At 42.5% G+C, this 27,341-nt stretch overlaps 2 protein-coding genes across 2 annotated transcripts; one reads left to right on the top strand and one right to left on the bottom strand.

Moving 5' to 3' along the window:
* The first annotated feature begins 661 nt into the window (after positions 1–661).
* On the top strand, positions 662–17,349 carry LOC119902019 (XK-related protein 6). Its single transcript, XM_038717883.1, has 4 exons — positions 662–2,064; positions 5,994–6,190; positions 6,914–7,331; positions 8,100–17,349. The coding sequence occupies exons 1-4, from the start codon at positions 1,478–1,480 to the stop codon at positions 8,602–8,604; spliced, it is 1,707 nt and encodes a 568-aa protein (XP_038573811.1). The 5' UTR covers positions 662–1,477; the 3' UTR covers positions 8,605–17,349.
* Positions 17,350–17,443: 94 nt separating this feature from the next.
* Positions 17,444–26,530, bottom strand: enpp4 (ectonucleotide pyrophosphatase/phosphodiesterase 4). The gene is made up of 8 exons (XM_038717897.1): positions 26,405–26,530; positions 23,733–23,970; positions 22,950–23,243; positions 22,628–22,732; positions 21,150–21,348; positions 20,864–21,037; positions 20,276–20,545; positions 17,444–20,012 (listed from the first exon to the last, which is right to left on the bottom strand). Exons 2-8 carry the CDS (start codon positions 23,967–23,969, stop codon positions 19,912–19,914), a joined length of 1,380 nt encoding a protein of 459 aa, XP_038573825.1. The 5' UTR covers position 23,970; positions 26,405–26,530; the 3' UTR covers positions 17,444–19,911.
* Positions 26,531–27,341: the final 811 nt, after the last annotated feature.

The following is a 27,341-nucleotide window of genomic DNA, read 5'->3' as shown; positions in this document are numbered from 1 at the left end:
CCTGACCTTCATCGTTCTCAAAAACGTGTTGACTCCATTTGCCTTAAAACTCCTAAATGTATCCCTTCTTCTTTTGTTTTTCTTTCAATATCATTCATCCGTCCGACTCCTAAAGTCAGCCTAAATCATCTTTCCATCTCTCGCCATCTCGTCTTTTCCCCTCATCTGTCTCTGACACACCCCTTTCCTCCCTCTAACAATTCCTAAACATCCCAGTCATCCTCTCTCTGGCATTCTTCCCGTCAGTCTTTTCAGCCTTTGGAGCGGCTTCTGCCTGACTCATCCTTTCTCTTTCACTCTCTCTCACACACACACTCCCTTCATCCCTCCTCTAATTCCTAAATCCATCCCTATTTCTCTATCCGCTTCTCAGCTTTCCTGCTCCCTGAGGTCCTTCCCTTTTCCTCACACAAAGACACACACAGTGGCAATCCCAGTTTCTCACATTCCTAAATCCTGAAATGCTTGCTGGCCTAGCAGGGATCACACACTCGCACACACACATATGTTACGGCTGATTAAGCTGGCAGAGCCACAGGGCAGTCAGCCCACTGGAGGGGATGATGGAGGGATGGATAGAGAGGTGGGAAGTGCAGAGAGAGAGATGGATGGAGGGGAATATTTTGGGGGTGGAAGAAAAGACAATGATTGATGGGGAGATGAATGTCAGTGGTGGTTTTAGATGCTGTTTTCATTGGAAAACAATAACCCTCTTCCTATACACCTCAGTGGGCTATTGCATTATAACGTGAAGCGCGGGCATGTGCGCGTCCAGATGTGAATTCGGGGCTGAAGTTGTCATCCGGTAGAGGGCGGAGTGAGAGAGAGAAAGTGAAGAGTGGGCAAGCTGGAGCTGCAGAGGGCTAGAGCTGCGGAAAGGAGCGGACATGGGCTGCAGCGGATGCCGGGTACCTGCAGCCTGAGTGCGGGCGGGATGAGAGTCGGGAGTCGGGGGTCCTCCGGTTGGCTGAAAGGTTTATATTAGCTCGAGTCGTGGTTTGAGAGAATAGTCTGGTGTCCGGTGCGCGCCCTCCCACCCACACACACACACGCACTCACGCACTCACTCACTCACTCACTCACACGTCTTAAGAACAGCGGGAGATGCATTACGTCATAGCCTCCCGTCGCCCTAGATGACCGCGCGCGCAGGACGGGATGATGCAGGGCTGCTGGACTAGAACAGGAACGGATTCCGCTGCTGCTGCTGCTGCTGCTGCTGCTGCTGCTGCTACTCGGGAGCTCCCGGTGGCGCTGACTCGACCTGACGAGGAAGAAGGGGAGCCGCCGTCGCGCGGCCGCCGGCTCTGATGGCTCCTCGCACCCCGGGCGGGAAAGAGACACAGCAGTCGCCGCGGCGCGAGAGGGAAGGGGGCAGCAGGAATCTGGGAAGTGACGTGGTATCCGCGCCCCGCGAGAAAGCACAACGGTGCGGTTGTCGTGCGTTTCGCAGGAGGGCAGGAGCGGCAAGGGGAACATGGCCGCGCAGTCGGACGGCTGCAAAGCCGGGGTCGGGTACGGCAGCGGCGGGTTCGCCCAGCTGTACGATGTTGATGCCGAGGAGCCGCTGGACTCCGCCGCCATCCACATCTGTCAGTGCTGCCGCACCTCCGCTTGCTACTGGGGCTGCCGCTCAGCCTGCCTCGGTTCCCTGCTCGGTGGGGGCCAGCCTGCCGGAGGGGTCGGCATCCGGGAGACTCACTGCCCGCCTCGGGAGCAGCTGTGGCTGGACTGCCTCTGGATCATCCTCGCCCTCCTTGTCTTCTTCTGGGACGTTGGGACGGACCTGTGCCTGGCGGTGGACTACTATCGCAGGCAGGACTACCTCTGGTTCGGCCTCACTCTCTTCTTCGTACTGGTGCCGTCGGTGCTGGTCCAAATACTGAGTTTCCGCTGGTTCGTGCAGGATTCCACCGGCGGGGGGCTCGGGGAGGTGGAGGGGCTGACCAAGCGGGGCGCAGTGGCTCTGGGGTGCCTATATCCCGGCAGGGACCGCCTGCAGCTGGCCACTATCTGGCTGTGGCAGGCCACCATACACATCCTCCAGCTGGGACAAGTGTGGAGGTATGGGGGGGGGGGGGGGAATACAAACAACAAACCACACCTGATCATAACCTGTCACCACAGTCCCTCCCTTTATCTCTCTCTACACTTAATGTTGCTGTTGGGTGGAGTGGGGTGTCTACTCGATGTAGCTCAAAGAAAGCAAAGCTTGCTTCACACTGACAGGCGGGAGAGGAAGAGCAAGAGGAGGACAGGGAGAGGCTCTCTGTGACCTGAACTTACTATCTGGGAATGACAGACAGAAAGTCTATTAAGAGAGACAGCGCGTGGGGGTTGGGGGGGGGGGGGGGGGGCAGTGATCCCACTCTGTGAGCTACTGTAACGTCTTTGACTTTCTTTTTCTGTTTTGGGTCACCTTATGAAAAGTTAATTCAGCAACCCATGCTGCACACTCTCCAGGTCACAAGTCACTAACACTATCTACTACAACTGTAGTAATTACTACAGTGAGCATTTACACACTCTCTAGTACCGCTTATATATGAATGTGTTTTTCGGATCTGACGCTGTCCATGGTGCTGAACACAGTTCCAGGACCACGGACAATGTCTCAGTCAGGGTTCACTTGTGGGGTCCGACCAGCTTTGTGGGGCCAAAATGCTCGAGTTTAAAGAAGTTTAAGGCTGTTTGAGGGTTCAGGTTAGGTTAAGGTTGTGATGGATAAGGTTAGGATAAGGGGCAAGGGAATGCATTATGTCAATGAGATGCCCCACGGAGCTTGAGGAACAAACGTATGTGTGTGTGTGTACATTCTTGCGTGTTTGTGCGCGTGTGTGCGTGTTAGCGTGTGTGACCAGTGGAAAAACGGTGTCACGGCTCTTCCCATGAGTGTCAGCATGCATGGAGAGTACAAAGAGGAGAAGCATCTGTGCTTCTGGCAACACAGCTCTCTCTCTACCTCACTCACTATCTCTCTCTCACACACACGCACACACACACACACAAGTCTACGCATTGAGTTGGAGAAGGGTAAAGTGCTAATTGTAGTGTTAAAAGCACTGACGGGGGGGGAAAAAACACACAACAAAAACACAAAAACACAGCCTTTTTGCTCGTACACACACATACACACACGCACACACATACGCACATGTCTTTCTGTTGCAACTGTAGGTTCTTTGCTCTTCTTGCTCACTTGTGTTATTTACTTGTGTGTGTGTGTGTGTGCGCGTGTGCATCTGTGTGAAGCTTTGACAGCAGTAGCAGTAGTAGCAGGAGTGTGCTAACTTGTCTCCAACATCCTAGCCCTCTATACAAGGACACAGTGCTCACTCTCACTTCCTCCCCTCCTCGCTTTCTCCGAGAAGACTCCTTAATGGTGTCCACTTGCCTCTGGGCTGGCAGCAGGGAGAGTAGAGTGATGAGTGTGTGTGTGTGTGTGTGTGTGTGTGTGTGTGTGTGTTTACACTCACTTGTGCTACTCAGCTCAGCTTCGGTCTCTGTGTGGTTGTAGGGTTAACTTCACCCTCCCCCTTCACACACACACACACACACACACATCCCTCCTCCACCCTCATTCACTCCACCCAGAAATCACCCCCTCAGCTTGCAGAATGGACTCTCCCACCTGGAGTAAGTGGAGGAGCAGGAGAAGGAGGAAGAAGAAGACGAAGAAGGGGAGGGTGTGGGGTTGTTTTGTAGCTGAGGAAATGCTACGGCCTGATTGAGACAGATAGCTTAGAGATGGAGAGGCTGTGGAGAGGCAGAAAAGGCTGCACATGCACAATAGGCATAAAAAAGGGGGGAGGGGAGTGGAAAGAGAGTGAGAGGGAAACGGAGGAGCTGGAGTGGTGGGGGTAGGGTGGAGATGTGGAAGATCTACTGCATTCAGAACATATGGTTGAAACCACATCCCTCCATATTAAAGCGTTAAGTGCCTGTTAGGCTCCCCTGCCAGTAAAGCCTCAATCCTTCCTCTGAACATAAATATAAAGACTATTAGTTATTTATCCTTCTTTGTTCTTGAGTCAAGGACAAACAGCATCTGGGCGTTTGTATGTTATTTTAAAGCTGCATAATCTATTAATCCAGCTTTAAATGGCTTGTTTAGAAGCATTAAACATGTATGAAGAACAGGATGATAAGTGTAGGTCGGGATATGTAGGCTGGCCGTCACCCTGTCAATAAAAAACACAGGAAGTCAAGAAGGATAACTTTCTCTCTTTAGTGCAAATTCAGTCACATACAGCATAACAAATTATGCCTAGAGTAAGCATGTGTATCATCTGTACAGGAGGGAAATATGAAAAAAACACATTCACAATGCAGTGGAAGTCTAGAAATTGCTTTCTGTAAATAGGTGGTGTACTAATGCCTGAGAAGTAAACGCTTAACATGAAGCAAAAGGGACCTTCGGATGAGCAAAGCACATTCAACACTGTCCACAATAAACCTCTAAATCTATTGAAAACTAATCACTATGGCACAGATGACAGCAGCATAACCACTAACAGGATTGCATAACATGTAATTCTGGTAAGGCAATAGGATGTGTGTTAAACTGGCAATATAACTGAACAATGGCAGCAAGCTAAGCGTTTTAACTTCAAACTTACTATCAGTGCTGGAAGAAGTACTCAAAACCTCGTAAGTAAGCGCATCAACTTATTAACATGAAAATGTACTTAAAGTACCAAAAGTAACAGTGCTCATTATGCAGAATGACCCATTTCAGAATCATGTACAGTATATTGTATTATTTGATTATAAATGATGTGTAAGATTAATTTAATGTTGTTTCAGCTACATTATACTGCTGGGGGGTGTAGCTTACATTATTACGGAAGCCTTAAGCGGCCATCGATTCAAATATTTTTTTTACTCCATTTTTCCCATGATAATGTACATTACTCTATATCTGCAAAGTAACAAGTAGCTAAAGTGCAACATTTCTCTGAAATGTAGTGGAGTAGAAGTATAAGGTAGAATAAAATGGAAATACTTGAGTACAAGCACCTCAAAATTGTACATGACTACAGTACTAGGGTAAATGTACTTACTTACTTACCACTGCTGCTTACTGTGTGGTCAGAACACACAGAGAGGAGAGTCACATGCAATGTATGTGAAGCATAATGCAGTCCACATTGGATTCGTCAGGCCTACCTTCTTACTGTGCCACTACATTGTGAGTTAGCCAAAGGGCTCCCGTCGCTGGCAGCTTAAGTGCCTGTACATGCCCAGCCTTTTGCATCAAGCCAGACTTACAAATGTAGGCACTCTCCTATGGATGGTGCATTATTTATGTTTTGTGAATGTAGGAGCACATGCACACACAAACACACACACACGCAATGACACTCAGGCACATACAGTAGTAATGGACACACAGGGAAGCAGGAGGATTTCACACGTGTACATATACACATATATGCGTCCGCACACACCTACACACTGTGAGTGGCCTGAGACAATTTTAATTGAAATCTCTGCCTACATACCACCCACATGTACTGCAGCCTCCCAGAGCTAGAAATCTACTCAGTATGTATGGATCTAAATATTTTCATGGCTGTTTGTTCACAGAGGGGTTTTATCAACGATCAGAACGTGATAATTTTTAAATCAGACGATTAGCAAACATGGACATCCTGAAGAGGATGGTGCAGATTTGGCTACAATTAAACATTAAACGTTGTACTCCAATGATTTCATTTTGCATTTCCACAAAGTTTGGGGACTTGAGAGTGACATATTTAAAAGAGTCCCTAGTGTGGGTCAAGCTCCAGAAACAGTAGATATTAAGTTTCTCATATTGCAACACAATAGCACCTTAATGCACCTTATGGTATACACATAATTTGATAGCACATTGTAACTTCTGACTTGGATGACATAAATAAATTTCCAAGTAGAACGTTTGTTTTTGCTGAAAGGTTGAAATGGTTTACAGTACCTTTGTTATTAATTAGCACTCCTACCCCCTGCAGGTACATCAGGACACTGTACCTGGGCATCATGTCGCGTCGGCAGAAGGAGCATCAGAGGCGCTGGTACTGGGCCATGATGTTCGAGTACGCAGACGTCAACATGCTGCGGCTGCTGGAGACCTTCCTGGAGTCTGCGCCTCAGCTGGTCCTGCAGCTCTGCATCATGATCCGGGAGAACCGAGCCGAGACGCTGCAGTGTAGGTGGAGCACAGATTACACCGGAGAGACGAAGTTGCGTTCCTCAGACTGCAGCGCGGGGTGTCTGAATAGCCAGGCTCTAGCTACATAAACACTATTCCTGTCACATTTACAAACATAACACCATGTTTTCGTGTATCCCACAAAGAACATACAAATCAACAGCTGCACAAGCAGTAATTAGCAATTTGCACACATGCTCAGTAATTTGTGGCTGCAGATGGTGTTGCTTTTGGATTTTCTCGCTATGTTTTTTGTTCAGGTAGTCCCAGAAAAAAAAAGCGCAGTCACAAGTGTTCGGGGGATGTGCTAGCCAAACTTCATCAGCCTCCTCTTCCTTATTCATCCGGGATATGTATCATCTAGGCGGCCACCCACTGGTGTTATTCATCCCTATCACTCTGGAGTTTTGGGACACCTTCTACTTAAATGCAAATATGTGACTAGTACAGGGGGTAGATGCACACAGCAGCTGGGACATTAAAAATAACTTTATATTTCAGACTCATACTGTTAAGCGTCATTACCAAATGTCTCTGTCGTGTCACACAGTGCTTCTTATTTAAGGCCCACATTATTACACATTAAAACACCCCCAGTGACTCATAATAATTTTGTGTCTATGTATGTTTTGTGTCACGAACCTGAAAATCTTGATTCTGTTTGTTCTGATCATCCACCTACTCTATCTTCTTTTGTAACCCTCCTCTGTGTCTCTGTAGGCATCTCCTCCCTGGGCTCCCTCTTGTCTCTCGCCTGGGTTCTGGCCTCCTACCACAAACTGCTGCGAGATTCTCGTGATGACCAGCGCAGCATGAGCTACCGCGGGGCGCTGCTGCACCTCTTCTGGCGCCTCTTCACCATCTCGTCCCGCGTCCTCTCACTTGCCCTCTTTGCCTCCCTCTTCCACATCTACTTCGGCATCTTTGTAGTTCTCCACTGGTGCGCCATGGCCTTCTGGGTCGTGCACGGAGGCACCGACTTCTGTATGTCCAAGTGGGAGGAGGTGCTCTTCAATATGGTGGTTGGCATCGTCTACATCTTCTGCTGGTTTAACGTGAAGGAGGGCCGGACGCGCTACAGAATGGTGGCATACTACATTGTGGTGTTGGCCGAGAACACCATCCTCACAGGGTTGTGGTGAGTTAGATGTAGAAACAATTGTGTCATTTGTATTTCCTTCCACACTTCATATGGAAAACTCTAATAGCATGCAATGTTGTCACCTATGCTGATATAACCTCGAAATGTTGTTTTAGGTGGTTTCTTATCCAGGGAAGTGTTTATTTATAAAATAGTTAATCATTTTGCTCCACTGTACTTAACAAGCCTTTTAACCTCCCATGCTCCTACTAAGTAGTAATGAAACACAGCCTTCAGCACATCCCAGCCTCCTACACACATTTGAAAACCTACTTTTAATGGATAAGTCTGGTGATATTCTAAATTTTTCTTCCTTTCAACAAATACCATAAAAAGACCCAAAATAACAATTTATCGTGTGTGTATCAAAGCCTAATATATATTTTCCTCTGCGCCACAGAGCTCCATTGTTGTCCAAAAACGATTAAAAACACACCAACGAGCTTCACTGTTGCAATGGGTGACATGTTCCGTCATTACCGTGAACACACACTGTAGTTTATTTTGACTCAATCCTACAAACACTGTCCTGCTGCTGTAAATACTCACTAGAGCACCAAATGTGGAGCAATACTGAAATGAGCTGCTGAAAATAGTCCCCAACAAATACACAGTTTACTCCTGTAAAGTTTGCTAAAAACTACAGTGCCCAGCTGTTTTAGGGTATTATTAAGCCCTTTCTTCTAAAGATTAATGTCATCAGCAGGAATTGCACATGCAGACACACTCACATGAATTTAACCATGTGCTGCCGCCATCCTGCAGGTACGCCTACAGGGACCCAGTGTTGACTGACTCCTACGCCGTCCCAGCGCTGTGTAGCGTCTACCTGACGTTCGCCGGCGGCGTCGTGGTCATGCTGTTGTACTACGGCTTTCTGCACCCTGCTACCATCCACCTCCAGCCAAGCCCCGCATCGTCCTGCTGCGCCCAGCTTCTTTGGGGTCTGCCCCTTCCCCCATCAGCCCCGCCCACCGCCCCACCCACCCCGGCCCACATGACCAAATCACAGACGGAAGAGGATGTGGCCGAGACGTGCCTTCCCGTCTTCCAGGTGAGGTCGGCGCCCCCCACCTCCAAGCCCGAGGGCCCACTCATAAAAATTGACATGCCCAGGAAACGTTACCCAGCATGGGATGCCCACTACGTAGACAGGCGCCTGCGGAGGACTATAAACATCCTGCAGTACATAACGCCAGCCGCCGTGGGCATCCGCTACCGTGACGGACCCCTGCTGTATGAACTGTTGCAGTATGAGTCCTCACTCTGACACACACACACGTCAAGAAACACACATCAGTACACATAAGCACATACGCACCATGAAAACACATGTATGTATACATGAGTGTTCAGATTCAGAGAAGATTTAGAAGCACTCTCCACACGCACAACGTCGCACTTGATGTAAGCACACAGATTCAAAAGCAATCTGTCACACTTTAATGCGCCCACACACTCACAAACAAACGCACACATTCCTTGCGGGCACCTACGACCTGCGAGTCCCATGGCCATGACTCAACAAGCTGCTTCAGCGCGAGTCCGTCTCTTTCTCTCTTTATCCTTCTGTGTCTCTATTTCCAGCTCATATGATCACCCTTCATCTGTTCTCACTGATTTAATTTCACACATCCGCGCTCCGCTGTGAAGAAAAAACAAAACAGTCAAAAATGAGCGCCAGAGTCTTTGACCACCGCATGCCGTTTGCGTTGCGTCTCTCATACTTTCACGGGTTTCTGTAGAATAAAAACATGTGACACAAAGAAAGAACAAACGTCACTTTTAATAAAAGGAGTTTATGAACATGTCGTCGTTAGTCTAGTCAAAAGATAGTGTATATATTTTCTATGTACAGAAGGGTTATTTTTTATGTACCGTTACGTTGTTGTCGACTGGGGATAAAGTAGTTGGACACTGCTGGGGTTACCTGGGAGAGAAGCAAAGCGTGATGGGAATGATGGAGACAAAGAGGGTATTAGCATCTACTGCGCACTCAAACAAACTGAGAAACTTCAGAGTTTGCACTACTGTCTCTTGCAGCAATAGTTTGGACATTTTGGGAAATAAACATTTTTATGCCAGAGTTAGTTGAGTGGATCAATACCACTCCCATGTGTATACACAAATAATGAAACTAAAGCCAGGGGACAATTAGCTTAGCTTAGCATAAAAACTGAAAGCTGGTAGAAGCAGTTAGTCTAGTTATGTTCAAAGTTAAAGACCTTTCCCTACCAGAACCTCTGAAGCTCATAAATTAGCATGTTGTGGCTACTTTTTGACATGTCGCAGTGACTCCCTGGAGTCTTGCCCAGCCAAAAAATAGTTACAGTAAATAGCTTCAAATTTAGAGGTGTTAGCATAGCCGAATTTTTAAACTTTGGAAACTTTATGATAATCTAGCACAAATGTCTGCTGGTTGTAGCTTCACACTTAAAGGAAAAAAGTTAAATAGTAGTATCAATCTTGACCTAAACCAGAGAAAAGGCACATTTCCCAAAATATCAAACACTAAATACACTACATTGAGCGACAGTTAGCAACATTAGCTCTAAAAGTAAAAGGCTGCAGCAGCTCAAGAACTCTATTACAATGTCTTGTTCTTGTTCCTGAATGGCTGGCAATGTGAAACTATGTACAACAAAACATTTACTGTGCCAAAATCACTGTGTCGTGGAAGAATATGTGGTTTCATGCCTGAAATAGTTTAAAAACGAAACTGGCGTCGGCTTTGCTGGATTAGATCATAGACTGCATATAAAGACGAATCCCCACCTCCTTCTGTACAACAATTAGGCCAAAATATTGCTGATATACTAGGTGCTGCCAGCTTGCACTGATGACATCATTTGAAGCGAGAGGGGTTGGAGCCACAGTATCAAGGCCCCGCCCATACACCCGGGCTGACTCAATCGCGAGTTGGGCTGTCATGACATGAAACCCCCTTTTTTAGCATCAAATGTTAATTAATTTAAATAAAATAAATTAAATTAATTAAGCCAAACTTATCAGACAAAATTACCACTTTAACATACATCAGTGGGGTAAGCATGTCCCCTTTGCTAACATGGAGGGGGCAGGGTTTTCGACTGCAGCGAGCCACCAGGGGCCTTCACTTTTGCGGAGCTGTCATGTCGTCCATCTTTATATACAGTGTATGAGTTAGACAGCTGAGAAAATAGCAAGAAATAAAGTTTTAAACATTACGAATCTAGAGGCCATATACTAAAAAACAAATGTTTTTATTGGCCTGTCTGTTGTAGTCACCTTTTCTCACTCAGCATCTTGTATGCTAAGGTGTTAACATGGAGCTAGAGCTAAAGACCTGCTGTGGACAGATGGATCACTAGTTAATAGTCAGTGTGTAATGTGCCACTAGTCAATGTGCCAATCTCCCGAAAACCCTTTAATACTTATTCTTAAAAACTTACCAGTGTAGACTAATCCATGGTTCTGAGACCTGAAGTATAAAAGCAGGCCATTAAACATTAAAAATACCAGACCAGAGATTTTAAATTAGTCAAACAGAGAAGAATCAAAAACAACAGTAGCACCATCATCTTACATATAAACGTCCATGTTAGCAGAAGAAGCGTTAGTGCCTGCTGATGTTTTTAGTCTTACTAATGTATGGTTAAATTATATATCATCGTTACACCACAACTCATAGAGAACAGGAAGGAACATAAGGCAGTGTTTTGTGAGTGTGTATGTCGTCTGGAGGGGTCAAGTAGTTGTTCTCCATCGTTTGCTGTTATGCTTAGAGGGGTCGTGGGAGGTTAGATTTTCTTCAGTTATTCCGTCCACGGTTGCAAATGGTTGCGTCGGTTAACCTTGCTAGACGATGAAATAAAATCATCAAGTCATCTCCAAATTTTCAGCAGAGAGATCAAATGCAAGACTAATTATTTTTGATCTATGTCTACCAGCAGTTACCAGTGTGTGATGTCTTAATCATATTGTCCCACACTAACAGGGTGCTGCCACTGAAGCTGATATGAAACAGTTTTGGACTTCAGTCGTCACAACCCTCTCGATGACTTGTCTACTCCTGTAAAGCGTCCAATATCAACTCCTCCAAAGCCACCCACGGCTGAGCTGTGATGTATGGCTCATTATTTATTTTTTTGGTGTGTTTATCCCTGTAATCCAAGCTGTTACATTGGCAGGCGACAACAAATGAGCCAAGATATCAGTCATCAGCCCGTCGACAGGAAAGTTGCATCTGAATCACACGCTGTGGGAGGGGCGCCCAAACACCGCGTGGCGGCGAGTACACATGAGGGTTTGGAAAGTGGTGAAAGTGTATTTGCCATCCAAAGCTCCGCACTTTATCTCCAGTCCCACGTCAGTGGTAGAACAGGTGAATCTCAGCTATGAGCCATTTCAGATGGTGCAACTAGAAAAGATGAACACACACATGCTTCTTATTATTGCTGTTGTCCAAGAGGATCGAGCAGGTGATAGTGAAAGATATTGGGAGTGCATAAAGAGTGTTAAAAGGGATACTTTAACATTTTTTGAGGGGATTTCTAAACTCATATGTTTCTTCTCTAGGCGTGTCAAATTGTTAAAAATATTAACATATCTTTTTAGTGACTGAAACAATTACTTGATTAGCTGATTAATAGAAAGCTACTTGACAACAATTGGATTGATTAAGTCAGTAATCAAATAAATGCCATTTTCCAGCTTCTCAAGAATGAGATTTGGACCAGTGGTTCCCAATCTGTTTGGCTTGTGACCCCTTAAAGGAGCACTCCACCGATTTAGCATTGCACACCTATAACATTGTCAGACTCACAATGGACAGTTAAAAAAAACCAAACACAGCTCAACGACCAACAGTTCGGACAGAGAGTTGAGTGTGTTATGTTAGCGGTAGCTAATGTAGCTTCAAGCTGTTAGACTCAAGCAGAGATGTGGAGCCGGCTACAGATGTCTGGAAACCTCCCTTCTCTCTAACTCCACACCCCAAGATAAGTACTTGTAGTATTCAGCCCCAACTGATACTGACTTCAGTAGTACTCCCCAAGACCTGATAAGTGTAATAGCAAAGAAAAGTCAACTTGTCGCGACCTGTCAGCACTGGTTAGGACCAGTACAACCAATAGGTTATTTTGTCTGTGTGTTTTTGTTTTATCTGATTAATTTTCAGAGGTCTGAAGAGATACAATTATTCAAGAATTTACAAAAGAGCAAATCCCCTAAGATTTATCTTGCGACCCTTAGTGGGGTCCCCACCCCCAGGTTGGGAACCACTGTTGAAGACTAAATGATCCATCAGTTAATCTAAAAATAATTATAACAGATTAATACATCATTAAAATGATATTATTATTATTTTACAGCCAAATGAGGCAGGTGAAAAAAAGACTATGATCAAAAATGTTGACATATCCCTTTACGTTTGAACAATGTGAACAAAAAGTGAGCTTACTTTACTTTTCTGTGGTGCTAGTAGATTAAATACAAATCAGTTAATTTGCTACTGCTTCAAATTAGCAAAAGATTCATTAGGTGCGATCGCGTTACAGAAGCAGCAGCATCGGTTCATATGGTGCAACACACTCAAGCTACAGAGTCAATTGGCTGCTAATCCCACTTCATATGGTGCAAGTATGAAACACACATGTACTTATGGTGCAATAAGGGCAGATTGTCTCTTTGAAATCTATGGTGCAACTTCAGTACTGCCTTCAGTTATCGGCCAAGGCTGTGCCAAAGGCTCCGTCCAAATGGACAACTGCTCTTCCTGTCCTGCAGAAGCTATGCAAGTCTCCAACGCAGGGAGATGTGCTTAGTGTACACGCTCACACACACACACACACACACACACACACACACACACACACACACACATACATACACATACATACAGGGTTTTCCTCCACACGCAGGGAGATATGCTTAGCACAAACATGCAGACACACAGGGAAAAGTAGTGTAACAACATGGGATGTATCCCTACCTCACCGCTTGAACACACATAAACACACACGCACACACTAACGTCCAATAATCCCTTACCCCTTTATAATTTGGGAACAATATTCATATGGTGCTATTGAGTAAAGCTGGGTGGTTTTTGTATAGTTGTGGTTACAGAGGAATGAAGAATTTGGCCAAGTATGTTGATTGTTTCACATTCAGATCGTTTGAATAATGTAATTCACTCAATCTGGGTTTCCTCGTGGACAGAGTGTACATAAAAACAGCAACACCTTCTGCCTCTGTGAAAACTGAGTGACACATAAAAGCTGCAATGCCTTATTCACTCGACAGAAGTGGAGGTGGAATTTTTTTCAAGCTATCTGAGTCATGGTTATGAACAAAAAAGAAAAACTTCAGGAGGGTGGTGCTAATTTTTTGGTACACTCTGATGTGGACGTGCAATGTACATTAAGCATGGGATCAGTGTGTCAGAGCACAGAAGTAAAAGGTATACAGCATACTGTGTTAGCACGCTGTCCTAACAACTTGAATATGTGACATATAGAGAACACAGTTAGACGAATATTTGTTAGTTTCACAGATCGTGCTCGTGAATTTCTTGCATGAATGTTCTTGATATGAAGGCACATGTGCTCCTACACGGTAGTGGTTACTGCAGAGGCTTAAAGGTTTGAAGAGTCACAGCTTCGTATGTGCTTCTGGGTGGTTAACAGGGAGATTTATGTTGAGCTGCCCAGAACTATAGCCACTGGCTTTTCCCTTCCCTGGCACCTGGACCCAAACCATGGCCCCTTTGCACCCAGAGCTCCAGCCAATCACAGATCAGGTTTAACACAGCCAAATCAGGTCTGATACAACCAAAAAACACAACTCCTTCTTTATATAGAAGTATTCATGTGTGGCATTCAGACTCGGCTGTAGCTACATAAACTGCAGGTATCATACCTTCCTACCATGTCCATTTTGTTTGACCCTTCAGATCACCCAGCGATCAAAAAGTCATGGATCCACACTCTACAGTTGAGTCTGTACGCTACAAATGAAACCCCAAAACCCTGAGCCTTAGCCAGGCCCACTCTGTAAGGAATTAAAATCAAGTCAGTGTTATTGTATGGCTACACATCCACAGCTATGCAAGACAGACAGAACGGTTCTGGGCTTGGATAACCTTTACAAACATACCACATCACTGTTCTTATGTATTGCCTGTTCTTATTTCAATTCAATGTTTTGCATTTTTTTTCTTTGTTTGCAGAGAAAAGGAAACCAGAAAGTGTTAACATGCAAACATGTGATGTACTATTTGTTTATGATAATTTGGTAGTCCTGCAGATCATTTCTATGGACTTAAATTACATTTTTCCCTAAATAGTTTGTCTTTTGATGGGTTAAAATTGGTCGGGGGGGGGGTAACTGTGCAATGCACCTGTCCCTTGGTAATAACCAGGATTGATACAACCTCCTGAGACAGGAATGTGCAACTGATTGTGAAAAGTAAAACCAGAAAGTTATTTTTTGTTCTTTGGATAAACACATTATGGTTCCACTATCAGGGTCTGCAAAGCATATGAGGCCTGTGGTTAGGCTGTGTGTGTATGTGTGTGTGTGTGTGTGTGTGTGCGTGTGTGTGTGAGAGTATGGTGTGTGTATGTATGTGCGAGCGCAAACTACTGTATGTGTCAGTAATGCTTCATATGCTTTTTTTAGCCAAAGTTTTACTTGCTTGGTCCAGAGCTGTGAAAATTATCATTACTCATCATGGATTTGTAGAAATCGAGGCCAGACACTAAGCTGTTTCTGATCTCAGACCAGTTTCTACCAGATCTGAGTCCAATGACAATTGAAATCCTTTCCTTTTAGAACCGCAGAGTTTTGGTTGTTTTGGCACAAATACTCAAATTCAATCATGGAAACAAGTTGGAAGGATTTCCATGATTTGACTCAGGTGTGGATACTATAAGCACAGGGCAGGGTCAAACTAAACCTTAATGTGGATGTATCAATAAGATGTACCATGAGTTTTTATTTTGTCGGGGTCATGCTTTTCTACTGTGTTCTTCAGCTTGGAAAAAAGTAGCTCTAGAGATTTCAATGTGCAAAAGTACCTTTTATTTTCTCGTGGTTGGCCGTCTGATTGTAAATACCTTTTTCTGGTAATCCTTGGTTGGATCTATGTTCGATAAGTTCACTTAGATGGCTCTTTCAAATGTACTGATAGTAAACGTTCTTTATAAATAACCAGAATGTAAGACGAGTGAAGAAAAATCCGGCTTAACTGGAAACTGTGTTTTCGTAGGAGTCTGTGCCATCGTGTTGTCTTGAGTATAAGCACACTGATATTAGATCTGTAGGGAGGATGAAGGTTTTGGAGGTGATTCGCCAGACAGCCACAGCCAAGCTTTGGTTCAGTTTCTCTGGAAAAAGAGATATTTGGATGAACAGATGAATAATTAGACCAGCAATATTTGTCTCTCACATTCCTGATAAACAAAAAAAAATATTTTCAATTGCCATGCAAAGGAAAACCATCAAGACCAGCGATGATTGGTGAAAACATTATTTTATTTATTTATTTAGAGGACAGAAATGTAAATTTTAACCTTTCATATTTTATATTTTGCTAATGGGATAATTTAAATGCTCAATAATTTTCACCAATCCCATATCTGTACGCAAAAAAATTAAGCTGGAGCGAGAAGAGGTTAGCTTAGCTTAGCACAAAGAATGGATATAGCGGGAAACAGCTAGCTAGCTAATTAGCACTCAAATTTGAATGTAAAAATGTGTCCTTGACAAAATCTAACTTAACAAAAATGTCAAACTATTTTTTAAAAACAAGTCAGAACACGGTTTGCATTCGAAATAAGTGAACTTGACTCTATTGGCAAAATTTTTCACTTGTCAATTTACCCAAATTCCAAAATAACATTAACATAACGACTGGAAGCAGTGGGAAACATCTAGCAAGGCTCTCTCCAAATCCACCTACAATACAAAGTTTAATCCGTACAAAGATTTTAAGAGGCAGGATAGCCGTTTCACCCTGTTTCCAGCCTTAATGCTAAGCTAGGCGTCTCCTGGCTGTAGCTTTTTATTTAGCGTACAGACACGAGAGTGGTATCAATCTTCCCATCTGACTCTATTAAACTATTACTATTCTTTTAAAATGTGACTTTTATGCTTTGAGCTCGACAGATGAAATCCCATTTACCTCCTCTGTATCAGGGTGGAGGCCAATATCTCAAATCTTGGGCAAATAAAACTAAACCTATCTACATGACATGGTACTAATAGATAAGTGAGAAACTATGATTTTTGGATAACAACCCTTTAAGAAAAATCGGTGGATGTGATTAAACGGCTTGATAAGATGGTCATATTTTCAGTGTGCAGCTACATGCCAATGAACAGTTCAACACATTAGCACATATTTCAAACTTAAGGAAGGACATGTTTAAAGAGGAAAAAAAAACAGTTGTCCTGTGTTTTTTTACTCAAATGAAAGCAGGGGCTGTCTGGCTAAAATCTCCTGTCTTCGCTGTAGAAATGATGGCTGCTGTCATAAACCGTGTTCAAACCTCTCCTGCATCAGCTCATAAAAACACTTTTCAGGGATCTTCTGGTCTTTTGAGGAGTCCCAAATTCACACCGAATGTTTCTGAGACAACCACAAGCGAAACAGGAGAGAAGCGACAAGACACATTGTGTATCTCTTGTGCGTCTGTGTATTTTGTGTCTATGATAACGTAAAAAGCATTCTGGGGAAGAGTTGAATGATATTTTCAAAGGCTCCAAGTGGCCGCATTAGGAAATGTGTTATTTTTGTTACAATACCTCCTGAAAATAAAGTCTATTTATCTGTGAAGAGACAAAGATTTACAATCATACAGATGACTACATAGAAATTATGAGATTTTAAATGATGTAAAACAGATATAAATGAAAACGTACAGTTCATTTGGTTTTGAACACGATACAGAAATGTATATGCGTCAGTATTGAGTTTGATTTTATATATTTACCATTTTATTACATTGTAATGTTGTGACTGCAATGGAGAAAAAAAAATATAAAAAGGAATATAAATTAATTTTTCCAAATGTGTGTCGCTTTTCCTTCCCATTTATTGACACTTGATTTGACACTCAAAAAGACAGATTTTCAGTCAACTTTATTCATTTTGAAAATGTCACAGGAATCTCTCTACAGGCCACACAGGATTTGCATAGTTACAAAGGATTTTTTTACCCTTCTCAAAACTAGACAATTAAAAACAGTAACTTCAAACACAGAGTGCAAAGATGCAGTTTGCATGTAGCATTTAAACACCAAAGACATAAATATGATATGATAAAAATGAGACCATGACTGGGAGCTTCTATACAGCATTTCCCTCCATACCACTGACCTGTATTTTACACCGGGATGGTTTTATGGCACCAAATCATGCAGTTTTACAGTAAAATACACAGAATAAGTGGAGTACTGGAGTACCACAAAGGACAATGCTATTAGAGTGAGTCGGTCATGTTAACCATGGTCTGATAATACCAAGGCAACAAATGTTATTTTATAAATTGATGCTTTTAAAAATGCTATATGCAGTAGAAAGAACATAACTTCACATGTTTCAGCAGCAAGAAGCATATTTACACACACAAATAGAAGCATTAGTATATACATAGCATTAGGTACATGGCTGGAGATGCATGCAAGCAGCACTGCATTAAAGGATGAGGCTGGTAGTATTCTATAGTTTTGATATTGTCAAGAAAAGACCAAAACCAATAATGTGTTAGTCCTTCTCTCAATACTTTCCCACATCCCCACCCTATCAGTGGCACTCAGCCCGAAACCCATTGGTTCCTACTGTAGACGTAAATCCTGAAAACAGTTCAGAAATATATTTGTGTTTGTTTCCTTTTCTTGAAAAAAACCCTAAATCATTTAATTTAAACAGTTGGGCACTGTAGTTTTTAGCAAAAGTCACTCAAACAAGAGGAAATAGTGCATTTGTTGGGGACTACTTTCAGCTGCGGATGAATACACATTTTGGGCTTTAGTATTTACAGCAGCGGGTCAGCGTATGGTGGATTCTGAACAACCAAGGCGCTCTATTGCAGGAATAACATATATAAGACTATTCAGACGATAAGTAGGAGGAGGATCAATTCTTTGTTGGCTTTGGTATTTTAATGTAAAAGTAAGTCAGATAAATATGGAAACTTGCTCTTTAATAATTTTTAACTGAATTTGATCTGCTAATTTTGAATATAGGTGATCCAATGTGTTAGTGTCCTACCCAATGTGAATAATAACAATTATATTGTTTAGTAAAACAAATCCCTCAGTAAAAATGTCTCTTTTTAAGATGGTGAAAATCTCTTAGAGCATCTGTTGTGCATCTCAATCATAGTCTTTGGTACAATTCATATACATGCTGGACATACAGAATGGATGCCTGACACACCTACACTTACTGAACAATTTGCATAGAAATCACCCTTTCTAAAAACACCATTTTACTTTACTGTAGCATTTATATTCATTATTACCCATACACTATAATCCAATAGTAAAAATGAATCAATTTAGAATTAAGTTTTCAGACATGCAAATAAGGATGGAAGGAAAATGTAAGTGCCATTGAGAAGACTCAGACCCAGGTTTCAGTGTAACAAATAAGCCAAAGCAGTAACAGTAAACACATAAATCTAAAAAAAATCAAAGACAATCAAAAAAAATTCCACATAAAAATCTTTCAAGCTTTCCTCAGCACCTCAGTGAGATGCTAAATAAATCTTAAATGAGCTACTGGCTCCCTCTGCTGACAAAAAGTAACGCTACAAAAAACTTTTTAATAGTTTTTTATAAAACACAATTCCCACAAAAAACAAATGTGTTAAATCACTTATTTAAAACAAAATAATACAATTATTCCTCACCTTGTGAAAATCCTCTCACCAAACAAAGCCGTCAGTATTTCCTGAAAAGAAGTTACATTCCACAACAAAACGCCACTGGCCTTTTGTCACATTTTCAAGTCTATTGTAACAGTAACAACAAGGGCTGCAACGATTACGAACTATTTTGATAATCGATCATTTTGAGTAATTTTTATTTTATTAAGAAACAAAATAGGTAAAAATTCTCTGATTCCAGCTTCTTAAATGTGATTATTTTCTGGTTTATGTTCTCCTTTACAACAGTAAACAGAATATCTTTGGGTTGTGGACAAAACGAGACATTTAAGGACGTCATCTTGGACTCTGGGAAACACAGATTTGCCACCGTTTTCTGACATTTTATAGCCCAAACAACTAATCGATTACTCGAGAAGATAATCGACAATGAAAATAATCATCGTCAGTTGCAGCCCAAACAACAGCAACATTTTGGAGTCAGTGACAACTAGAGTATTCAGTGGTTCCTACAGCAGCTGTCAGTAGGCCTGAAGGCTTTTAAAACAACAGGTGTTTCTACTGCATGTCTGTACGCGAACATCAACACAAGCACGTCAGAGTGAAAGCTAGCGCAGCGGCCTCGGTGAGTAAAGTGCAACATGTCAAGTTCCTACTGGAGCACAAACAGGGGATAGACATTAGTGTGTGCTCTGACTGGTTTACTCCAGCAGGGGGTCGTCGTCGTCGTCGTCGTCAACCTGCAGCCTCTGGAAGGGCCGGGGGCCTGACGCCCGGCGTTGGCTCAGCGCCCTGAACAGAACTGAAGACAAACAGGTCGCTTTAGTTTGTCAGTAAAGTAGCGGAAATCCTGAGATGTACCTGAAACTGAATCTTAACAGAAAACCAAAGTGAAGAAATAACTCCCTCTAAACAACCTCTTTAGTAAATGGAAGGTAAGATTAAGAAAAACATTTTGTGGGGTCTATCCTGGGTCCCCTTTCTCTATCCACATGCTACCCACTGGCTCATTTTATGCAAGGACATAACACATATTAAATTACTGTTGTCATAATTCTGACTCACCAGTGATTATAGAGAGCATCAACAGGACGCCCACCACCAGGCCGATCATCAGGGGGACGTCCCAGCAGGTCTCGGCAGCCAGCATGCATCGAGCCTGGGTCAGGGTGCCGTTATTGGGCCGCGGGTTCACCGACAGCAGGTGGCACATGAGCGGGTAGACGTCCACGCTCTCTAAACGGCTGATTCGGTAACCCTGACGGAAGCTGGGCCCCGCCGCCACAAGGAAGGGGTGCATGCTGGATAGAGAGTTGTCGTAGCCATGATCGCCCACTGAAGGAGGGAAGGAGAGAGAGAGAGCTGGTGGTCCTATGATTGTCTTCCAGGTTATGCTGACCTTATGTCCACACAATTTAGTTTCTCAATTTGATATTAATACAATTTTGTTTTCTGTCAAAGATTGAGGTCACTTTCAGACAGGTCCAAAATTCATTAAGACTAAATTACCAAAAAGAGCTAGAGTTAAATTAAATTGACAGAATAAACAGAGTAGAGCAAAAGCAAGTGTGCGACAACTGAGCGACACACATTACATGTGACTTTGTTGTTAACCAAATATCTGGTTATCATAAGTACAAGTACGAGACGTACACCGTGGCAGCTTGTTCCCTCGCTGCACTATAGTCCAGCCCTCGTCAGCAATCAGTATGATTGGCTGGATCCACTCGTTGTTCCTGTAGTGCAGCCTATCAGGGATGGCCTTCTTCAAATAAGCGGTCATATGGGGGTGGCACTCATTCAGGAGAGTGAAGACGGCCTCTGGGTCTGTAAAGCAAATCCCCAACAACACTTCACTGCACCAGTGACTTAAAGTAATCTGACTTTATCTGTGTTTACACTGAAAATAAAAAGCTACACTTGATGTGAACCTGGTTACCTTTATTTGGGATGAGGGCAGTAACGGGGGAGAGGTCGATCAGCGTGTAGTTGTCAGGGTGGAGGCAGCCGTCCAGCCGTATGAGGCGCTCGGCCGAGCACTGAGCCATGCCGTGGTCACTGGTTATCAGGATGTTGGTGCGACCCCAGAGGCCGGTTTCCTTCAGCTCGGAAATCAGCAGGCCAATGTTGTCGTCAACCTGATCGTATACAGAGAGACACAGAGATCAATAACTGTTTCCTGCAAGCAAATCCAGAGTGAAAGGAGTTCTGTGCAAATTTGATTAGCTCTCAAGTGAGCCATTTGCAAGCGTATGCCATTTTTACAATGAATTTCCATCTTTATCATAGACATGCCGTGCAAGAACACAAACTTCCTGCAATGAAGAAAATGTTTCCAAAACCTGCTGCTTCAATCCAGCTTAAATGAATTTAAAACAATAATATTTCACATGAAATTACAGGGAAATATAAATAAACAACATGACCAAATATTCTTTGAACTAATACACATGGCAACAATCTTGATAATTACTGCTGATAATGTTGATTCACATGAAAATTTCCTCTAATCTCATGACTTGTTACTCAGTGTTAACTAGATGAGTGGATATTCATTATTCATTCTAGCCCACTACAAGAGTCCTCCGCCAGGAACTGTTTGTTTTATAATTAAAATCAAAAAAGTTTATGATTATTAGTTTATGATTATTAGGTTATTAATATACCTAAAACTAATACTTTCAATGATTAATTAATACAACTATACAATAAGTAAAAAGAATTTTCACGAGACTAAAAGTCTACAGCCATGCTAGCCGTGCTTTGAGCTAAATGCTAACGCCAGCATGCTAACATTCTCATAATGACAATGCTAACATGCTGATGTTAAGCAGGTATAATGGTTACCCTGTTCACCATCTTAGTTTGGTGTGTCAGCATGCTGACATTTGTAAAATACCACTAGAGTCAGAGTACAATTGAGGCTAATGGGAATGTTATTAGCAGCTATTCGGTTGTAAAAAAAGTAAGAGGAAGGGCGCCGGTTAGCTCACCGCTAGAGCGCAAATGTACAGTGTAGGGCTGAGGCTGAGACCTTGCTGTAATGGCCGGGTTAGGGTTATTTACTATCTCTCAACTGTCCTGTCATAAAAATGGAGGTGAAAAAAGTAAAAGTATTGAACAAATGTTATGTTTCACCAGAGGACTAGTCTAGAGGAAAGGGCAGAGGATCACCACAGTTAATACAGGTCTTCCTGAGAAGAGCATAAATGTTAGTCCCAGATTTCAAGGCAATCCTCTGATCAACACTGCCGCTAGTTTAGCTAAAAATCTCTCAACTTTTCTTCCTTTTTATGACTCAGTGTTCTAAAATCAGCACACATTTATTGTATAAAAAAAAGGTTTAAATGTATTGAGGACAAGACTTTTTGTCAAGTGAGCTTCTCTGAGGTTTTGAGCTTAACCGCATTACTGTACCTCCTTCAGCACTTCGCCCATAGCAGTTGTATTGTCCGGGCCGAATAGGTGACCTGACCGGTCCGGCTCTTCCCAGTAGAGAGCTGCGAACTTCACTCCTGGCTCCTGGTGGAATGGAGTGAATGGTACAGCATGTCAGACAATGGCTATTGACCCCACCAGACTTTCCTAATTGTATTGCCCTGTGCACTAAAATGGCATTAAGTGAGTTTTAGAACAGCGATAGAGCAATGGAAAACTTGGGACACAAAGCAAATAAAAGTGTAAATAAATATGTCTGTACCGTAGACGTTATATATTACACGTAAGCTAACTTTTTTACCTTTCCGTCTCCCAACATCCAGTTTGTCACGTTCCTCAGTCGTTGCTGGAACGTCACAGCGGGGTTGTAGGACATAAAGTGTGTCGCCGTGCGGTTGCTGATGATCACGTCGGAACCGGGCCACATCACTGCTCCCGTCTTGTAGCCAGAGTCCAGCGCCGTGACCCAGAGGGGCTGTGCTTTGTTCCACCACATCGGGTCGGTGTCGTTGTTGATGTGGAAGTGCTTGTGGCTGACAGGGTCATACATGTTACTGGCGAGGATACCATGAGACTCAGCATACAGCCCTGTCACCTGGAGAGGGAACACGATAACTGTTATTGTTTTTGTCATGATCATCGTAATTCATTGTTATGCTAGCTTATTGCGTATTTCAGTTTATTCTGAGACTTAATTGGTCAAGTCTGCTTAAATTGTAGTTGGACTAAAGCAGTTTCTACAGCCTTTTCATGTTTGCTTGACTGATTTACCACATATGCAAGTCTGCCTTATCATCTGTTTACATTATCAGCCAACAGCCAGAAGGAGGATGTGTTTTCAGACACGCATCTGATGTCTGTCAGATCATCTTTCATTTACTGACGCTTTATCCAAAGTGACTTACAATTGCTATATATCAGAGGTCGCACGCCTCTGGAGCAACGAGGGGTTAAGTGTCTTGCTCAGGGATACACAATGGTGGATGGGTCATAGTGAGAATTGAACCCAGGTCTCCCACACCAAAGACAAGCATCTAATCTATGCGCCATCACCACCCTACAAAAAGCACAGCAGCCAGGTTACCAGGCTGTAGTGATTGGGAAACGTCTTGGTGATGAAGACGTTGGTGAGCTGCTCCACCAGGACCCCCTGGGTGTACAGGAGCTTGAGGTTCGGCATGGGGAACCTCTTTAGGTAGTCCGCTCGGAAACCGTCGAACGACACCAGCAGCAGCGCCGGTGGACCCTGCTGTGCCGTGTCATTTTCTGCGGCCAAAGCAACAACTCCACACAGGAAACCCAGCAGAATTTTCAGTAACATCCTGAAAAGATATCAAAGATAATTGTTATCTGTAATTTCATTTGACAACACATGGTGTCTCTGAACAGGACTATAAGTCTCCAGTCACGCTAATGGCTCTGTAAGGCTGAGCTAAAGCTTGCTGCTGTTGAGCAGGCACAATGTTTGCCTATTCACCATCTTAGTTTAGCACTTAACATAGAACATAGAACAACTGATGAAGATGGGAATGTTATTAGTTTGCAGGTATTTCGTCAAAAAAAAAAAGTTTTGGACGCCAGATAGAAAGATGTTCCAATTCATCCTGCTGTGTTATACATGAATGACTGTACTAATAGTATCCAGTGTTTGTGGCAGCATTTCACTCTGAATCAAACATGTCAGGGTATCACCAAAGACATTAGGATTCATTCTCTGGGAAACTTGAATGTACAAAATTGCATGGCAAGCCGGCAAATAACTGTTGAGATATTGAAGTCTGGATTAAAGTGGTGGACCACATGAACAGTAGATGACATTTCCATCCATTGGGCCATGGCACGAGTATGGCAAAAAGAGAGGCCAAAACAATTATTCTGTTACTGAATCAGCCCCTCCACCCAAGCTGTGGACGGTGCAGTTTCAATCACAGTCATTACAGGACTGTATGTTGGAAAGAACCAAAAAGACCAAACCGTCAATCGAGATTTCTGGGTAATGCTAGACAAAAAAAAAAGGAACTGAGAACCAATGTCTGGCTGGAAAGCAATGTACGTTTGCCAATCATGTCTCACATACAGAAGCACCTTAACCAAAAATAGTCTTCGATTCTTCACTTTTGCTTAGCAGGAAGTGAAACTTCAGGCAGTTAATGCATTCTGTACCAGCAGGCAAAATGAAAATTACAACCAATATACCATAAATAAATATGTGAGCAATTTGCTGATTGTTAGCGTGTGCCAAGTCCACTTGCTTTACTGTCGTGTTCTGGGAGAGGGTTCTGTACATAGTTTTGTATATAGTGAGGTCCATTTATTTTCTCAAAAATGCGGGTCACCTGCGGTGAGGATGATGATAAGGGGTTATAACTTTACTTTAACAGTGTTGTGTGCAATTTTGTGAGTTTTCTCCTCTGCCTCTCTTCTCATATGCCATACAACAGTTTTGACTTTATTAAAGGCCCACAGTGGAACTGGCCTTGTACGTGTATTGTGTTGTCTATGTTGACTTTATAATCATGTGTACACAACAGAATAAAAGAATAAAATATATATCATTTTAAAATAGCCTAAAGAAATAACCTTCTTCCCCCTCTCTGATTCTGTTATTTGGTTCCCGTTCACACTGTATGTTCTACATAAACGTCCTGTTTCACATGCATCAAGTCACAAGACAGACAGGTACTGTTGTGACAATAAAAACAAGGTTACAGAAATGTATTACTCATACATACATCTAAAGTTTAGTTGTTTAATTATGTTATTGTGCCTCATTTGAGAGCTGTTGTATCAGTGTGTGTAAAAACATTATGCTACACTCATGGTTCATAAGCTGAGAAGAAGTAAAAACACTGCCAAATAATGTTGTAAGCTACCTGGCTCCATTTTTTTATTTGGACAGCCAAAACAACAACTCATTTTAAAGCTTGGTTCCACACCGTAAAATGTGTATTTTAATAGCAAGGACAAATAATTACACTCCAATGTCATATCAGACAAAGAGCTCATCTTACACACACATACACCAACACAATGTGGCCTGTAAAAAAAATCCCCCAACATGCTTCCCATTCCACTCACTTCTATCAAGTCAAATTGTCTTATTTACTTTCTTACTTGAGGGAGTTAAGTTATTCTGAAAGCAAAGATCACAAGCTGTGATCTCAAAGAAGCATAAAATTGGACCTAATCTTTTAAAATTAGATTCCCTACAAACCACACACACTGGAACACAGAGAGACATTGACTGTCGGCATCTCCCTCTCTCTCTCTATTCGATTAAATTAAGTAGCCTTTTTAGTCTGTGTGTTATCAAAGTTATATGAATATGAATGAAAATGAGTTTGTGAAAACCACAAATGAAGTTGGGCAAACAAACAGTACAAACAACTATAAAAGAAATTCTGCATCTGTTTCATGCAAATTACAATTTTAACACATCTTTAGAAACCTCTTTCTATATTTCCTTTTAACTTTGCCACTGTCTCGTTTGAGTAAACCGTGACGCAATATACAACTGTCACCTAAATAACCACAACGAGGAAGTCGCCGTTGTTGACGTAAAAAAAAAAAACCCACCAAAGAAATGTCGCTAATAATTACATAAATAAATGCTAAATCCAACGAAGAATGGGTGATTTCTAATGAGCCATGAAGCATCGATTCTACTTGCGTTACGTTAAGTTAGCTGTCTGCATAGCTAGCGTGCTAATGCTACAGCGTTCACATAATTAACAAGATATAATTTAATAACGTTACCTGATGCAGGCCGGACAGGCAGTTGTCCTCCAGACAGTACGGGTAAATAACTTTTCCCTGACGTCTATTTTCGCAACAACATCATCAATGGACTTCCTCAAAATACACAACCGCAGAGATGTTGTCGAGCTAGCTGAGATTACTTAAAGAAGATTCCGGTACGGCTTTTCAAAATAAATCTCTCTTTGAAACCGCGCATACTGTAACACAAAATACTGATATTTTTGAACAATAGTTTCGTTTTCTATATAAATAACAATTCTACTGGCAATTTATTACTAAGAAAAACCCAGCAATATATACACATAATTTTAGTTTTGAAAACATAATGCTTTAATTTTGGCGTGGCAACGGTCCACCTCTGCTCTTGTTGTAGCCACCTTGATATAACGATCAACTGACCACTGGAATGGGGGCGGCACAAATGTGTGTGGTGTATTGTTTGTGAACACATGATGATGTGTGAAGACAAAACAGTTTTTGTGTCATTGTTAAAAAATTTGAATTTTTTAAAATGTTACAGAAGTTCAATTACGATTAGAATAGCCCAAAAATATGCCTCTAGATCAAAAATTGTCTGTTTGAGACAATATTATGGTGATATGGTGAAGTGCATGACCAAATCCAACACAGCTTTATACATTGCAGCATTGTATTGCAATTTGCCAGGCAAGCTAATTGTCCACACCCACATGGAACTCTATTCTACATACAAATTGATCGCAAATGTAGTCTACAATATATTGACGGTATCTCTTTTCCAGCTTCACTGGTGACAGGTAAGATATGGTCAACATGATACAGAACTCTCTAAGATTTTTAAGTTCACAAAATCATATGGCAGAGAAATAACCACAGATTGGCTAAAATTTACATGAATCCTGAATCCTTCACTCAGGTGTGATCACACATAACTTCTGAACTGATTCATCCACAA

The sequence above is a fragment of the Micropterus salmoides genome, unplaced genomic scaffold, assembly GCF_014851395.1.
Source record: "Micropterus salmoides isolate LMB-PRFRI ecotype aquatic unplaced genomic scaffold, ASM1485139v1 Ms_hic_scaffold_1, whole genome shotgun sequence".
In the NCBI taxonomy this organism is placed as follows: Eukaryota; Metazoa; Chordata; class Actinopteri; order Centrarchiformes; family Centrarchidae; genus Micropterus; species Micropterus salmoides.
Note: the sequence above shows the minus strand (reverse complement) of the source record. Positions and strands in the feature narration are given on the sequence as shown.

Coding starts and splice junctions, on each gene's coding strand:
- LOC119902019 (XM_038717883.1), top strand. CDS start 1,478: ATGGCCGCGCAGTCGGACGGCTGCAAAGCCGGGGTCGGGTACGGCAGC. Junction 2,065..5,993: donor CAGCTGGGACAAGTGTGGAG/GTATGGGGGGGG, acceptor TACCCCCTGCAG/GTACATCAGGACACTGTACC. Junction 6,191..6,913: donor CCGAGCCGAGACGCTGCAGT/GTAGGTGGAGCA, acceptor GTGTCTCTGTAG/GCATCTCCTCCCTGGGCTCC.
- enpp4 (XM_038717897.1), bottom strand. CDS start 23,969: ATGTTACTGAAAATTCTGCTGGGTTTCCTGTGTGGAGTTGTTGCTTTG. Junction 23,244..23,732: donor TTCCCAATCACTACAGCCTG/GTAACCTGGCTG, acceptor TTCCCTCTCCAG/GTGACAGGGCTGTATGCTGA. Junction 22,733..22,949: donor GGATGTTGGGAGACGGAAAG/GTAAAAAAGTTA, acceptor CCATTCCACCAG/GAGCCAGGAGTGAAGTTCGC.